This window comes from Ornithodoros turicata, chromosome 2 (assembly GCF_037126465.1).
Source record: "Ornithodoros turicata isolate Travis chromosome 2, ASM3712646v1, whole genome shotgun sequence".
Taxonomy (NCBI): domain Eukaryota; kingdom Metazoa; phylum Arthropoda; class Arachnida; order Ixodida; family Argasidae; genus Ornithodoros; species Ornithodoros turicata.
This window is the reverse complement of record NC_088202.1, coordinates 148,206,279-148,223,070: the sequence shown is the minus strand read 5'-3', so window position 1 is coordinate 148,223,070 and position 16,792 is coordinate 148,206,279. Positions and strand designations below refer to the sequence as shown.

The following is a 16,792-nucleotide window of genomic DNA, read 5'->3' as shown; positions in this document are numbered from 1 at the left end:
TTGTAGCGGGAACAATGTTGAACACATAACTATGTAGGACAAGAGCAATGGTAACGCTTAGTGAATTGTAATACATCATATTACCACACGCAACAAGAACAAATGGCACCACGATACATTAAGCATCACCATTTTTTCTTTTAAAATCAATCAATCAATCAATCAAGCATTGACAAATTGAAACGTGACACAGCAGCGAATATATCATAAATGGGAAAAAAGAAAAAAAAGCCTACGAGGAAAACCTTTCGGTTTCGCAAACTCCCTCAACCACCTTTACCGTTGGGCAATTATCTGCAGTTAGCGTGTAGAAACAAGTAGTTTTGCGCTACAATTGAACCCTCGTTAATATGACCCCCGTTAATCTGACATACGCGCTTTACGACCATACTCCTGGGGAACAATGCAGTGAAACCTGCAATTCCTCCCGTTAATATGACAATTCCGCATTATGACCAAAATTTTCGGGAACGACCATGGTCATAATAACGAGGGTTCACCGTATATATACAGTGAACCCTCGTTAATATGACCCCCGTTAATCTGACATACCCGCTTTACGACCATACTCCTGGGGAACAATGCAGTGAAACCTCTGCCATTCCTCCCGTTAATATGACAATTCCGCATTATGACCAAAATTTTCGGGAACGACGATGGCCATAATAACGAGGGATCACTGTATTCTAGCGCAAAACTATGAATGTAGACGCGTCTGTGCCCGTCGCTTAGAAAAAAAAATCTGAATGCGTGGCGGTACAGGGATCCCTACAGACACGCCCAGTATAGAGGCTATCAAGCTGCCATGAATCCACACGCGTTGATGTTGAATTATGAAACAGGTATAGTTATTCCGATGCGCGATTACTCTATTTGAGTAGATTTCTAGATTTTAAGATCTTTGTAATATTCGAGCATAATGCGTTGCGAAATCAAACCTCGGACACGACGTTTCTTCAAACGCAAAATCCTATTCAATGATAGAGGGGATAATTTTCGATATCCTTAACCTCGTGTTACCACTGTAGAAATATGTCAGTCTTCGAAGAAGCCAGACAGCGGCGGCATCACGCACCTATTGATTGCCGGTCAAGCGCCCTACCATGTTTATGTTCTAAGGCATAGATGCTTGTGTTGTATTGGTCTGTTTGTATGCTCTAACCTCAAGAGCAGTCACTTCCCACCGCTTACGTTACCACTGTTCCACTTAATGCTTTAGAAGGCAGTTACGTGGTCGATCAACATTATAGAACCTATCGCAATTCATCTTCATTCTTCTTCTTTTCTTTTTTATTTATTTCATTATTCTTTCTTCTCCTTCATTAATTTTCTTTTTGTTGCGGAATAGCAAGCCGACGTCCCGTTTGGCTGACTTTTCCCCGTTTTTTTCCTTTCGTCTAATAAATATATCCCCCCCCCCCATCGCAATGTTTTCGCAATGTAGGAGAACAGTGTGAACAGGAGAACACGAGTAGAACGCAGTATTAAAAGAAAGCAATTTGCTTTTGTATTCATTCGCTTAATTTTCTTAGTGTATATAGCTGACCCCACACTGGCGAAGCAAGTGTATGGTAGGTATAAGGTACATATAGCCACAGCCAACTTGCTTCATGGCAACACAACCGCATCATGCATAAGCCTTTTACCTATAGTTCAACGACGATGCAATTTCAAGAGGTGTTACCCATAAGGCCTTTTTTGGCATCAATATTACCTGCATACCTGCCGGGGCTGAAAAGCTTGAGGGTGGACAGGCGAAGACGTGGTATAGGGTGGGGGGGATTTCAGCGTGCGGAATATTCCTTTGGTCCACCATACACATGCTCAATGATCCTACAGAATTTTCGCTTTTCCGGTTCGTCTTGGCTAGTCATGTTCCGTGTTGATTAAGACTATCACGAATTAAAGCTTTGTACTGAATGTGAAATCTATCAAATTTGTCAAAGTTATCCTAGCTTCTCCTGGTTACCGCATTGTTAATAGTGCGGTATACACAGCCCAGTGCCGCGTTTTTCAGCTTTTCTCCTCGTTCAGCATCTCTAAGCAAGCCAGAAAAAAATTAGAAATATTGCTTCTGACAAGGGCATGATGTTGGGCTCATGAGCAGCGAATATTGCGACGGCCAAGATTATGGTTCGTTGTAGCCATTGCATGTAGGTGGGGGGAATATATATTTATTGAATGGAAGGGTCTGCCAGACCAAGGTCGGCATGCTATTCCATTAAAAAAAATCAAAAGAAAACGATGAATAAATAGAAAGGAAAGGACGAATAGGAAAAGGTGAGTCTCCGTAAAAAGGAGGAAAAACAAAAACGAAAAGAAAGAAGGGAAAAGGAAAAAAAAATAGCAACGAAGAAAGAAGAAAGAGAAAAAAAAAGAAGAAAGAAAACGAAGGTGAGGCTCCTGGAGCGCGCAGCTCAGAGCTTAGAGGCCAGGCCAGTGCACTTCAGAAAGTGCAGTAAAGCAGTTGTGACGGCCCACTGTTGGTGCTGAGCATTGCATGTAGATCGTGCGAAGAGTAACCAGGGTTCAAACTGAGCAGCTCATATAATGACTCCACTTTAATATTATTTATAGGGGTGTGCGAATATTCGAATTCTCGAATTCGAATCGAATATCAAACGCTCGAAGTATTCGATTCGCGAATCGAATATCCAATATTCAATTTTTCGAATATCCGACTATTCCATGAATATGAGCGACACAACCCCAAAAGTGGGCTTCACCTGATGCTTCCGTGCATGAGGTGAAGCCTCCGTTACGAAATTGCCCTTGCTGCAGGACCAACACAGGCCGGGCGGTGTTTAGTTTAAGATAACGTTATCTAAAGTTAGTTTTGTAAACATCGTCTGTGGAAGGGGCGGCGCCCCTCCCGCATGCAGGTTAGCGGTGCCGACGAGGGACTTTGATTTGATGTCTGTGAGGTTGCCTTTAAAAAGTTAGGACTCTCGAATAATGACTACAGCCCACGAACAAGAAGGGTGTCTCAAAGATGTCCTGTACATCTAAAATTTCAGTAGTGCAACTTCCTAGGACGAGTGCAAAGAAACTAGAGGGTGTTCATGGCTAAGCTTAGGCAGGATGCCAATTCGTTTGTTTCCCAAATGGCCTGTGGTTGTCTGAAACAATTACAGCCTCATCCGTATAACATGCTACTGCCTGACAAAATTTTGATATGAAGGTAACCACTCCAGTACTCCAGTAAGTGTAGGCTCACAGGAAGCACTCTCATGTAAAATTAAAGAGTAGGGACTTTAAACAGAAGAATTGCATGTATCTCTTGTGACAGTTAATGCCAGAAAAATTACACTAAAGCCATGGGCTACAAGATGAAAACTTTTAGTGCGAAAGTCACATATTGTAAATTTTGCACGAATAATCGATATTCGATTCGGTATTCGGAATTTTTTTCCTCATTCGATTCGATATTCGATTCGACTTAAAATATTCGGATTCGCACACCCCTAATTATTTACGCCAAGGGTATAATGAGAACAAGTTTAAGACAAGCACTTTCTGTACATGATGCGGATAGAGAGTTTTAGTACAAAGCTATACCGGGGAGTCCCCGGTACCGAGTATAGCGGTGCTCGTGCATATACCCATGCACAACGACATACGAGGGAAAGCACGGAACGGAACTGTTTTTCACTTTTTGCTTTCCTTCTGAAGGGACTATCGTCGCTGGTTTAGATTTTTAAATATCTTATGTACTACAGTATTAAAGGGACTGTGAAATTTCCCGAACCCCCATACTTTTTTTCGATGGAAACTGTTCTTCCCGCAGAGAAACTAATATGCCACAAATTTTTCCGGACGAAATCGCTCCACTCTGCGAGGAGCGCGCGCTGGAAATGTCTCTTCCGCGTTCCTCCTCTCCCGCGCATATTTCCCTGCCGATGGTGTAACTGTACGGACCGCACTTCGGTTCCCCGTTACGTCACCGGTGTTGCACAATGGCAAGTAATGCCGCGAGCTCGCGCTGTGGCTGCCGCCACTGCCGAAATCTGCCGATCACGCGAAAGCTGCTGTCATGGAGATTTCCACTCCCGATGAACGCATACGCGGGATCCTACGGCGCATGCTCCTGGTGGGATTCCTGGGCTCGGCAACACGTCACGATGACGTGTTGCTGAGCCGGCCGTGGTCGCGTCAAGTTGCCCGTTGTGTCTCCGCTCGGCAGCTCGCCACGGCGCGGCGCTAGCTGTCCTCCCTTCGCCGCTCCGTTTAAATTCGCTCCCGAGAAATCCGCTCGCGCGACGAAAGTAAAATTTCGGTTCTAGACTCAGAAAAATGTCTTCTTTCGAACGAAACGAAGAAAAAAATCGTTTCATAGTCCCTTTAAGAGAGAAAGGACATTTAAAGAAGGGACACTTCCCCACGCGGTATGATGACCGCTTCGTGGGTGAATCCTGTAGGAATATATAATGTACATTTGGATGCTCGATGAGAGCTTCCATACCGAGCACATAAGCGAGAGATATAGACGAGGGCGGTAAGTCGGGCTTTCAACGAAAACGTGCACGCAGGAGACGACCGAATTGTTATCTCGATTACACTTCTCCCATACTGCAGCCGACGAAATCGTCCCCAGCGCCCTGAAGATATCTATACTGCATCTGGTGGCACTGGGGTCCTTATTTTGCAGACATGGAATGTGTGACTATACTCTGCCAATTTTTTCTCTTTCTGGGTTGTGCGCATGCGCTTGCTCCACACTCTGTATGTGCGTCAAAATACGAGGGGCGTTCAAGTCAAACCGGGGACTTTCTGTCTCCTGAGTGTACGAATGGCTCCCGCTACTGCTTTTTCATGATTTTCACACGCGACAGGCCTCCGCGTTCACCACGTAGTGGTCCAAAGTTTGTGCAAAACAGAAGACACGTGCTAGACAAGATGGCCGACAACGAGGTGAGCGCGCACATCGAACAGCGAATTGTCATGAAGTTTCTCGTGAATGAAGGCGTAAAGTCATCTGAAATTCACAGAAGACTTCAGGCTCAGTATGGCCACGATACACTTAGCCGCAGCAAAGCGTTTGAGTGGTGCAAACGGTTCCGAGACGGCCGTACATGAGTGCAGGACGATCCCGGCCGGGGCGGCTCAGAGCCCAGTGTCAAAGTTCCTGAGAACATCCAACTTGTGGAGCGCCTGATCCTCAAGGACCGATGGATAACATGTCTCGAACTGGCTCAAGACGGACCTTTCTGTGGGAACGTTGAACACTATCATTCATGAACACATCCAGTTTCGGAAAGCCGGGCCTCATCACCAAAGGAGTCCTCCTCCTACAGGACAATGCACGCCCGCATACCGCGCATCTCACGACACGCACCTTACAGGAACTTGGCTGGGAGATGCTGCCACATCCCCCTTACAGTCCAGACCTCGCTCCCAGCGATTTCCATCTCTTCGGGCCACTGAAGGCGTTCCTTGGGGGCCGCCACTTCACCTGCGACGACGAGGTCAAGAATGCCGTCCGATCATGGCTGCTACGCGTCGGTAAGGATTTCTACGCTGCTGGCATCCAAGCCCTCGTGAAACGCTGGGACAGGTGCGTTAGTGCCCAGCTGGAGATTACGTCGAAAAATAAAACTAATTTCTCGCCTGTAAGTTCATTTTACTTTTGCGAAAAATGAAAAGTCCCGGTTTGACTTGAACGCCCCTCGTATTATCCGTAATGTTTACGCTGCGGCTCGTGGCCACCCTCTTCGCAACTGCGGGGAGAGTGCATTAGTAAATAAAGCAAACGAACACAAAAAGAAATTGTTTTCTTTTAATTCTGTATTGCGCTTCTATTCTCAAACTGTTGTCCTACTTTAAAAAAAAAATTACAATTTACTATTTTTCACTGGCACTTACTATTGCTACTTTTTACTGTTTACTTGAAGTGATGTTTCATGGCATGCCCTTTAGCAATCTGTCCTTGCGAGAACGAAGCTCATAAAAACATGGCTCGTTCGATTGGCGTTAAAATGCCTTTCACCAAACTGGAGATAAAAAAAAGAGAGTGTTGTGTGAGGGTGTTGTTGTAAGAGATAAGGTTAGTTTCTCATCTACGAACTTGTCTTGTGTCTATTGTGTCTTGTGTGGCGTTCGCATCCCTCTGTTCGTGTCGTTGATGGATGTGCCATCGTGGAAGGCGCTCCTCCCTAACAGAAACATATTGTACTTCATAAGATGCTGTTTTGAAAATCCTTATTTTGTAGCACGTATAGTTTATCTTTCTGTTGCGGTTTTTGCACTACTTGGGCTGATGCCTTGCTCTTGTACATAATGTACTTTCTTTTCGTTTGTTTTGCTGTATAAATTTTCAGTTTTGCTGTTGCATGTACTGTTGCAGTTTTATTGCACGTTGTTGGGGTAATGCCTTCCCGTTGTACATAGTGTATTATTTTTGTGCGTGAGTAGAGATGCGAAGCCCCGAAAAAAAAAACGGAAACTTTGAAAAAAAAAAACAGTTTCTTTCGGTTTTTTTCCTCGTCTCCGGAAAAATTGACCAAAATTTCCAGGCGACAAAATTAAAAAAATGTAAATTTTCGTGCCTTCGATGCGCTCTAACACGCCAACAGTGCCTTAGGTGCCTCTAATCCGCCAACAGCCACCAAGTTAGAGCTCCGTCTGGCTGCTCCAAGCGATCGCCATCGCGTTCACATAATGTCGGAGTTCTGGTCGGAGTGGACGGGTTGTTCTAATTACCTATCGCTGAGTAGACAGCAGTGTCATGGGATGCTCTGCTCTGCATTTATGCCTAGAGGGTGAACACTACTAAAGATTCTAGCTCATTGTATGCTGTGGCTTGGCCGGCAATGCTTCGATTCAGCAGTAACCGCGTTTGTTTCCTTTTTTTTCAATTTTTCGGAAGAAAACCCGAAAAAAACAGTGTTTTTTTCGAGCGATCCAAAATTTCCGGAAATTTTGCATCTCTATGTGTGAGGTTTTGTTGTAAATACTCTGCTGTCTTGCTGTTGCATGTCGCTTGCGGAGATGTGGCATGTAATGAACTGTATATGAACTGTGTAATGAACTGTGTATGAACTGTACTGACTTGTGCGCTTTGTGGTTGTGAGGTTTGCTGTATGCATTTATCTTAATGTTTCGCTGTATATATTCGCCGGCGCAGAGTTAGGTATCCTGCACTGTACTAATTGATGTGCCGATAAGACAGTTATATACAAGAGCCACTGTATTTCGATTTTTAGCGGTCATATTAAAGGAGCATGGAAGTGACCCTATGTAAATGTCACGTTATTATTCTGTATTATGCCTATATGCGATGCTGCATTGTACTCTATGTTCCTCGTGTTTTCATCAAGATGTAAATATTACCTGGGACGACCTTCTATATATGATCATTCTCTCAAACGATCTTTCTGCACACTTTGAGCGAACATACAGCTAATTTCCAACGCTATAGTAGCACCTGTCCTTGCGTTAATTATTTCAACAAATATCACAAAGCTCTCGGAAGGCCTTTTGCACGCAAACGTGGCAAACTGCGGACTTTCGCTGCGAGCGAAAGAGGCGTTCGAAGCGCCGTCGGCCTGGCAACACCACCTATAGATAGAGAAAGCCTGTTGACTCGTCGCCATGACGTAACAATTAAGAGTCAGCCAATGAGGATCCTGTTTTCAAATGTCGTCGCCAATCACGAACATGCTTTCAGCGGTCGTGGCCATGATGACGAACCACCGTCGTCTGCGAGTAGTGGTTGAACGTCCCCGCGTACTAAATGAAAAAAAAAAAAAAAATATGGAAATAAAGCGCAAAACGGTCTCAATCTTTCTCAGAACTGATTTTCTGGAAGACGTCTCGCGCTTTTTTTCTAAATATGTATATCTGCAAGTTCTACGTCAGCTGCTATCATTTTCGGGTTTTTTAATTCTCAGAACGGTGAATCGCAGTAGCAGACGAATTCTGACTCTTAATCGAAAGCGGGAGAGCAGGCAATGAGCAGGCCCTCTCAATCTAGGTGGCGTTGGCACTTGTGAAATGGCTGACGTCATGACACGTGACGCGCAGGCATGGCGTATCTTCTCCGCTGAGCGAGGCCCTTTCACTCCTCCGGTAAGGAAGTGACGTCCCGCTGACGTCAGTCGTCAGAGTTCCGGTAGCTGCGGAAGCAGCGCTCATCTTTAGAATTCGTTTATTGAATATCTAAGCATTTCGCTTGCGGAGCGCAGCCTGATTCGCTCTTCTCCGTCACGTGCCGCTCTGTACAAGGACAACTCAGTCACCCCGTTGCTGGCCATGTCACGTCGAGACTGGGAGGTACCCGGGTTCGAATCCCGGTGCCGGCTGTGCTGTCTGGGGTTTTTCATAGGTTTTCCTCAGACGCTTTCAGACATATGTCGGCACAGTTCCCTTAGAAGTCGGCCCAGGACGCACATTCCCCCAGGGCGTGAGTCGTGACGTTGCCCACATACGTGAGGCCGACAACGGCAAGCCCTATCACCACCACCACCACCATCACCACCACCACCACCACCACCACCAGTCGCCCCGCCGGCTTTTCTTCAAAACGGGGCTTCTAATGCCAACGGATTAATATGAATGAGCTGATCAAGTGAATACCCCACCAATACGAATGGCCGAGGACCTTATGTCGTCAGGCCTCGACGTCGAGTTTTCTTCAAGTGGTCATATGTCACCAGGTACAAGACGTCGGATTGTTTTCCAATGCGTGCATGATACAATGAACCACAGACATCAGAGCGTCAACGTCCCTTCAAACTTAATAGAATCTCACAATACCTGAACCAGGTGTGATGCAGGCGGCCTGTCGCCTCTCGTTTGGCCTTGGCGGGCTTTCTGTGAACTGTCGGATGCCAGGGTCGGTGCTACCTTCGGACTCCGTCGTGTTGTGACTTCCGCCCCCGGCGGCGTCGTAGTGAACCTCTGTTCCTGGTCCGCCCCCGAGTGGGCCGCCGTGGCGTCTGGCGTACTCGTACGCCCGAAGTAGTTCGTCTTGATTGGACGAGCCCGACGTCAGGCTGTGGCTATTTGGGGCTGCGAGCAAAAGCGCAATAATAATAAGACGTGTGTACAAGATTGGATATCCTGGCTTTGCTCGCTATAAAACTGACCAACACAAAGTGTCCGGGGTCCTGACCTGAGCCATCGCACGTGGACCCTCACGTGACCTGTCTTCATGACCAGGTAATCAAGAAGCGTAGATCGAAAGAGAGTCAGGAGGATAGCACCTCAACGAATGAAAGTTCATTACGTACGATGATGCGTGTCTGTGATTAAATCAAGTGTAAGAGCATGACAGAACTGATGTTCTGAGGCTGGAACAACATAGAAGGGACAAATACATACAAAGCCTCAGTTTGCCTAAGAAATTAACGATGAAAGATGAAAGTCACTGAATAGGTTAGCCAGCTTGTATGAGTGAGCAAAATGTAAGAGTGAAAGGTGGATGAGTGAGAGAGAGTGGCTGGTTTGTCCCTTCAGACGACGCACCCTGGAAGTCGCTGAGAAGGCGTGTTAGCTTAGCTCAATTGGTAGAGCCCTGGACCGGCAATCCAGAAGATGTGGGTTCGACTCCTACAGCTGGCTAATTCAGTGACTTTCATCTTTCAAGTGTAAGAGTACCACGCTGAAGGGTACTGAAAATAAATATAGAGTAAGGCGGGTAAATTATACACTGAATTACTTTTGTGATACTGCTAGACTGTGCCTCCGACCAAGGAAAGTACAAAAGAGTGGAGATTCCTCCCCATCCTCTCCTTTATTACAGTCCTTGTTCACTTACTTCTAGTCTCTAGTTTCACACGGGCATCGTGCTGCTACCTGTCGGCCACCCTTGAAACCCTGAGTACGAGTGCCGCTACTTTCAGCGCAGTGATGACAGGTATGCTCTCCGCATCCACAAATGCCGTAGTCAATCTCAAGGGGCCGCCCGTGCGAACATCAGCATCTTCTCCCTCATGGGCAACGTCATTTTGTGTTTTGAGAGGACTGTACTGATGATAAGGAAATGTATTATTACTGAAGGGCTAGTTCCAGGTCTTCGTTTTTCTTCCGTAACTCGCACTAGCCGCTCTGTGTTAAGGCATCATCTCTTAGTACAACATCGATCGAACGAGCATGGAATGCGAACTTTACAACACCAAGGCGTAATTAAATGGAACTCCTTACCGCTGTCTGTAATTTCATCTAAGAACTTTAAATTATAGGCACTTACTTCCGAGTGCTGATCATGAACCAACATAGATACCTGTCTATAGTAGCACTGTCGTGCATTAACCAACTATATTAATATCCCTTCTGTTTAGGATTGTTGTAACTTGCGTGTTTTTAGTGTAGCAGTTCTGTGGTTCAGTGTACACTGGTGTCATATATTTATGTTTGACATGTTTCTACGAATCGCACTAGCTTCGGCTATGATCCGGATGGTTTCTCAGCCTTTAAGTGTATGACTCTTAAGTTGTCACAAAAAAGAAAAGAAAAAAAGAAGTCATGTCAGTTTTCTGTAATCAATTTTGGTGCCTTGTGACATCTTGCGCTGAAACCAGAAAGCGAATGTATTTCGCTGGTCCAAATTGTACAGCACTTGTTACTTCTCATCATAGTATATTCCGTCAAGGTCCGAGTGCATCGCGCAGTCTGATTGACTCCAGCGCCGGCCAGGGAAATTACGCGCCCTTGGGATGAGTCATGCGCTCCTCACGTCTAAGTATTTCTTGTTAATATGCTTACGTGTGTCAATCAAGTCATAGTAAACCGGAGTGATACCATTATCAAAAACTATGGTTGGCCTTCGGCGTGCTATGTGGGTCAAGCTCTCTTTTAGGAGCGTGCGATGCGGTTACCATCATATATACAGTGCCTCGGAAGTCTGTGTCTCCTAATCTTCTATTTTCGACAAAAGATGGCGCAACATGTACACTGCGCTGATTCGCAACTTTCTGGCGACCGCCTGCCCCGCTCCGGTTCGCGAAAACTCTGTATTATCCCCTCAATAGACCCATCTCTCCATCGACGTTTGCCAGCATTTCTTTTCTTTATCGCCGTTCATTTGGAGTTGTTTCATCGTTGGAGAGAAATTTCGATCGGGCTTACAACAAAGGAAGCCACGCAGTCGGTCGTCTACCCATCCATTAGAAGGAATAAGGGTCTGTCATTAAGGCTTCATTAAAAGATGGTGCGCTCTATTCATCTGAGCGCAATCAATCGAACGTGGTGATGGCGATGGCGATGCGGCGTCCTTTTCTATTGAGGTCATTCTTTCGGGCCGCTCTGTTGCACGAAAAACGGGACGCGACTTGCGTTGCATCATCTCGTCACGCGGCACTTTATAAGAGGGTAAAAGTCACATCAGCGAGGGAGTACGTGTATAGACCAGGTCCCCCAAACTCACCTCGGAAAAGCGTGCAACGAAGAAGGCCGCCACTAGATACCCCACTGTTGCCGTTCCGGATCACTTCAGCGCGCTAAGTTTAGCGGCAAAATGTTTTTGTTGTTTCTGCGAATGAATCTAGTCTTTACATGTCCAAATAAAACGCGTATAACAACTTTCTCTGTCGTGTTTCACTTTTTGGTCCCGTTTTTAAACGTGTTGAGCGATCGGAAGGATCTAGTGCACGGCTGCGTGCATCACATAGCGTACCTGTCGTACCAGGCGCCGCAGGCGCTGCAGTCGTCCATTTCTCCTTCGGTGACTTGGCCTGGCTTGGATTGTGCTTCAACTGGATCTTTAGCGCGCTACAATCCACGCAAGCCAACGTCTGGTAACAATGGGGTATCTAAGGGCGGCCTCCGGCACTGCACGCATCGGGATAGGGACCAATACATGGGAAAATGGCGACCTTGGGGGACCTGGTATAGACGACCTGCGTCCCTACGTCATTGATTACGTAACGCCACCGCGCAAAGCATGCTGGTGGGAACTATCAGCCGCCGCATTTTCCCGCTTCTTGCTCACCACAGCAAAATATAACCTCTAACCGGTCTTATCGTGACGTCACATGTTTGTAAACTGAAAGTCGTCTATAGACCTCTCCCTGTTTGTAAACAAATGACGACATTGTGTTCGACAGCGCCACCAATTGGGTAGAGTTGAAGAACGGCGGTAGCTTCAAGCTAACAAGGTCACGCCCGAAAGCCACAGTCTTGGGGGGGATTACGATGTTCTCTGAAAGGGACGCGACCTTCGGTCCTCTTTTTCTTTCAATAGGAGGCAGCGAACAAGTGGCCATTCATGGAACCCAGCCCTCCCCTTCCGATTTGTTTCGGTTTCAGTCTGTCTACCAACGTCACGATGACGTTTCTCGTGTAGAGGTCTATTTAGCACTGAACATACCACAGCGTCTAGCTCTAAAGTCAGCGCGATGGAGGTCCTCAGTCTCTGTTTCCACCTCACTGCCGGAAATGACTGCTGAGTTTCGCTATTCGGGGTGTCCATCTTCTACGCTATATCTATTATCCTCCTTGTCATAAGACTTGCAGGTTCACATCGACACAAATAATCATGTTTTACATTTATCAGCCAGAACACAGGCGTCGTAGCCTCTTAACTAATATTTCGAGTCTCTCCCAGTGTGTACCAGGCAATGAGTGCCGCGTTTTGGTCACGTCTCGAGATCTTAGGAAAGTGTTCCGTTTTTCGTAAAACTATTTTAAGACGATTTTTGGAACACGAAGGAAACGTACTATTGAACATTCAGTCCGGGCACTATTTTGTTGATTTTTTTGTCATAATGCCGCTTTGTTTTACAGCGGCAGCTGTTAACGGGAGGGTTCCAGGAGATCGCTGTGTCCGTGTGCCAGAACCCTCCTCGCCTCTCCGTTCCGGGGAGGAGGAAAACAAAGTGACAGGTGCGTGTGCACGTATGGAAAGGCAAGCGGATGTGAGGCAGCAAGATGTGAACACAGAATGGATCATCCCGTCCAGCTGACCATCGCAGCACCGGAAAAGTGAAAGTTACAGGGAGCCCCTGTACCTCGAAAGGACGTAAAAATCGTTCCTGAGGAAGTCCCTTCTGTCGATGTCCCGCAGGCGAACGGTTGGGTTTGGTTACCTTTTGTTACCGAAGGAGTTAGTTAGTTAGTTAATAAATTAGTAAAATAAAGTAAACCTTGGAACTTTCAGCAACCCACCCTGGGTGCTACCTGCTCCATTGCAAGAGCTGTATAGCTATTACATCCTCTGAATCAAAATACAACGCAGGAAGTAATGCAGGTTTTATCACGTAAAGTGTATTACGTACAACATTAACACGTCACTCTTTACGTTAGAGACCGGCCTCGGTGGCTCAGTCGGTAGCGTGTTCGCCTTCTGATCCCGAGATCGCGGGTTCGAACCCGGCCGAGGACGCCAACAACTTGGTGGCAGGGTACAAGTTGCTTAGACACGCCGTCTTCCGCGAGGGACGTTAAATACGGGGTGCCGTGTGATGAGCTTTCATCGCACGTTAAAGAACCCTCAGGTGGGCAAAAGCAATCCACAGACCGACCGCTGTGGCGTCGCTCATGATCTCAGTTGTCTCGCGACGTAAACACCCAATTATTATTCTTTACGTTAGAGGAGTTTCATAGTGCAGTGCGTTGCCGTAACTTGTGCGTTTCGAAAATAGGCCGCTAATCAAATTATATGTGCGGGTATGCTACATTCTTAAAAAAAGGGGTGTACTTTTACTCCTTTTTTTGCCACATATATAACACCCTTTTGGAGAGTACAATTACGCTGAAAAGGGTGTCTCCTCACTCCCTCAAGGGAGTCGCATAACACCTTTCTTCCTACTGGAGAGTAATATTACTCCCCGGCAGGGAGAAGGTGTTATGCTACTCCCTTGAGGGAGTGAGGAGACACCCTTTTCAGCGTAATTGTACTCTCCAAAAGGGTGTTATATATGTGGCAAAAAAAGGAGTAAAAGTACACCCTTTTTTAAGAGTGTAGTTGCCCGTCACGTCGCAGCCGTTCATTCACTTTATTTATTTATTTATTTATTTATTTATTTGTACTTTGGTGCCCACCAACGGCGGTTAAGCCTGACCCTTTGGTCTACGAACGTCTGTGACACCTATGCTTTGGTGTTCAACATCAACATTGATTGCCTATACATAACGGCGATTTTCGTTCAGTTACGCATGATTATAAGGCCCCGGGGTTTCCGCGATTTAAAACAAATTATAGCAGAATCCGGAATTCATCGCGGAATATCCTTCGTTCGGCACATAATTTCACGGAATCCCTCATTTTTAGGAGTGTGCGGATATCCCAATTCTCGAATTCGAATCGAATATCAATCACTCGAAGTAGTTTCATTCGTGAATCGAATACCCAATATTTGGATTTCCGAGTATCCGACTATTCGCCGAATATGAACGACACCTGCTTCGAAAGTGGGCTCCACCTGACGATTCCTTGCATGAGGTGAAGCCTGCCTTACGACACTGCCCATGATGCGGGAAAAACACCGACAGATTGTAATGTTAGCCCAAATTTATTCACATTTAGGTAGAGTGAGACCTCCCCTTTCGCCCTGTGCACTTTTTTTTAGACAAGGTACGACCACCAAATTAAGTAGCTTTAACACATCGTAAACGTTGCACAAAAACAAAACAAAAGACAAAGAGCTTTCAAATCTAAGACCAGCAACGTGATGTCAGCCACTGCAAAGGAATCAGGTGCTCGGCCCTGCTTACGGGACTGTTATCGTAAGGACGTTCTAATCTCCTAAATCTCTCGTAATCCGTCTAAACCCCCCTATTGAACGGGCGCCGCGATAATTAATAAACAAACCGGAGTGCGCAGTCACGGGCACGTCAGGTGTGGATTCGACGCCTCGGTTATGCCCTCATTCATGGTGGAAGTCAATACGGCATTAAGGGATTAAGGGTCTTTAATAACTTTGGAGGAGAGATGCGATGCAGGCTAGCTGGTTGTACATGATGGAAGGGAATCCCGAAACAAGGGAAAGACGTATACAAAGAGACGTTGTTGTCCTATCAATGTAAGGAGTGCGAGAAGGTGTAGAGCGTGTTGGTTGGGACAGAATATGAGGGACAGGGACAAACACACACGGAAGCGTTCAACTAGCAACTGAATTTATTTGGACACAACACTAGTCTGGAAAGTCCCGGGCAACAAAGGCGACTTCTAGCGGTGACAAGTTGACTGACCTCTGACTCACGTTATTGGACGGTATTCACGGTATTTGTCCAATAACGTGAGTCAAAGGCCAGTCAACCTGTCACCGCTGGAGGTCGTCTTTGTTGCCCGGGACTGCCCAGACTAGTGTTGTGTCCAAATAAATTCAGTTGCTAGTTGAAAGCTTCCGTGTGTGTTTGTCCCTGTCCCTCTGCGTTCTTAATCATGTTCTATCAATGTAAGTTTCTTCCTTACTTCATAGTTCCCTTCTTAGGAGCTTGGCGTTCACTGCTTAGGCGGTGTGCACTGGATCCTCTGATATCATTTCCCACACTGAGATATCGGTTCGGACAAAGTCTTTTACACTTCGCGTTTAGGTTGTTTTTGGTTAAGTGCTTTTACTTTTTATTGTCGGTACCTGTAACCGATAAGGGTCACATGTATTTTGATTCAGTTATTTTTATTACTATTTTCAATTATTTGCCTTAGCATCCGCAAGCGGAATGGATCAGAGTCCAGGTGTTTATCAAGCCTACATCTTCCTCTTGTTGAATTTCCATTTTTCCAAAGCGTCACGAGATTGCCTCACCAGTAGTTTCAATGGTCAGTCCAAACACGCAACAATAATATCCCTGAAGCGCCCACACTGAAGAATTTCCCTCTTCAGCAACATATTTCCTGAAGATGAACAGTGGATGTTCATATTCTTTAGGCACATTGAGGCTTGTGTTGCGTGTGTTTGTCTGTTGCCTCAGAACGGTTACTTTCCATCGTACTCACCAGATGCCGCTACCTCGTACTATGGTGTGTGTGTGTGTGTGTGTGTGTGCGCGCGCGCAGGCGTCAGCTTTCGCTCGGCGACAAAGAACACACCGGTGTGAGATCCTTTTTATGACCTGGCGATGATCCTGATGATCCAGTATTATTCTCTTATTTGCGCCAAGGTTTCTTGGACTCCTGCGTACAAAAGTCTTACGTGAGCGTGCCTCAACAGAAGCGCAGTAAACGAATGATCCGGAGGGATGACGAAGGGGTGCTTCAGAGGCTCTGCGAGTCCCCCGATACTGCAGACGGCCTTTCATACGTAAGATACCTTCTTCGTCATGAAATATCGATGCGCTCTGAAGCGACTTATATGTGCGGCAGGTTGCTATCCAAAAGAGTGCCGCTGTGCCAACACAATCCAGTAGGTTTCCGCCGCTTCTATTTCATCGGATGGCAGTTCCTCGTTCCGTTTCGTTTGAGATCTCCTGCAGTTATGGACAGACCTCTGCACACATGATGTAACCCGTAACAACGTGTGCAATCAGAGCCAAACAACCTGCCAGGGCCTGCCGTTCGGCGTCTGCTCTGGCGAGGGCGCCCTGGGCGGCTGCCCCTCTCGTCCCCGCATCGCTACGGCTCTGTGTGCAATGAACTGAAGCGGTCGACTTGGAAAAGTGGGTCCCTGACTGCGGCGTGTCCGTGGCAAACAGCGAGATGCTTTGCTTCTTGCTAACTTCAGGTGAAGCTTCTGTAGACATCCGCAATGCAGGAGGCCACGCTTCCTTATCGAACAACAACGCTGGACCGTGCCTCCAGTGACCATCTTCCAGTCGACGAAGGCAAGGGGGTTCCCCTACTAAGGATGATGCCGGGGCTCTCATGTCCTGGACGGTGCCTCTATTGATCTGGTGACGTCACTGACCGTATCTC

General features: G+C 46.5%; 1 protein-coding gene across 1 annotated transcript in view; it reads right to left on the bottom strand.

Annotated features, from left to right (window-relative positions):
* Nucleotides 1-16,792, bottom strand: part of LOC135386350 (cell adhesion molecule Dscam1-like) — a 357,610-nt gene that overhangs the window by 153,798 nt on the left and 187,020 nt on the right. Inside the window, exon 34 of the mRNA XM_064616211.1 lies at nucleotides 8,755-9,009. Coding sequence (XP_064472281.1) covers nucleotides 8,755-9,009 — 255 coding nt within the window. The remainder of the gene's footprint in view (nucleotides 1-8,754; nucleotides 9,010-16,792) is intronic.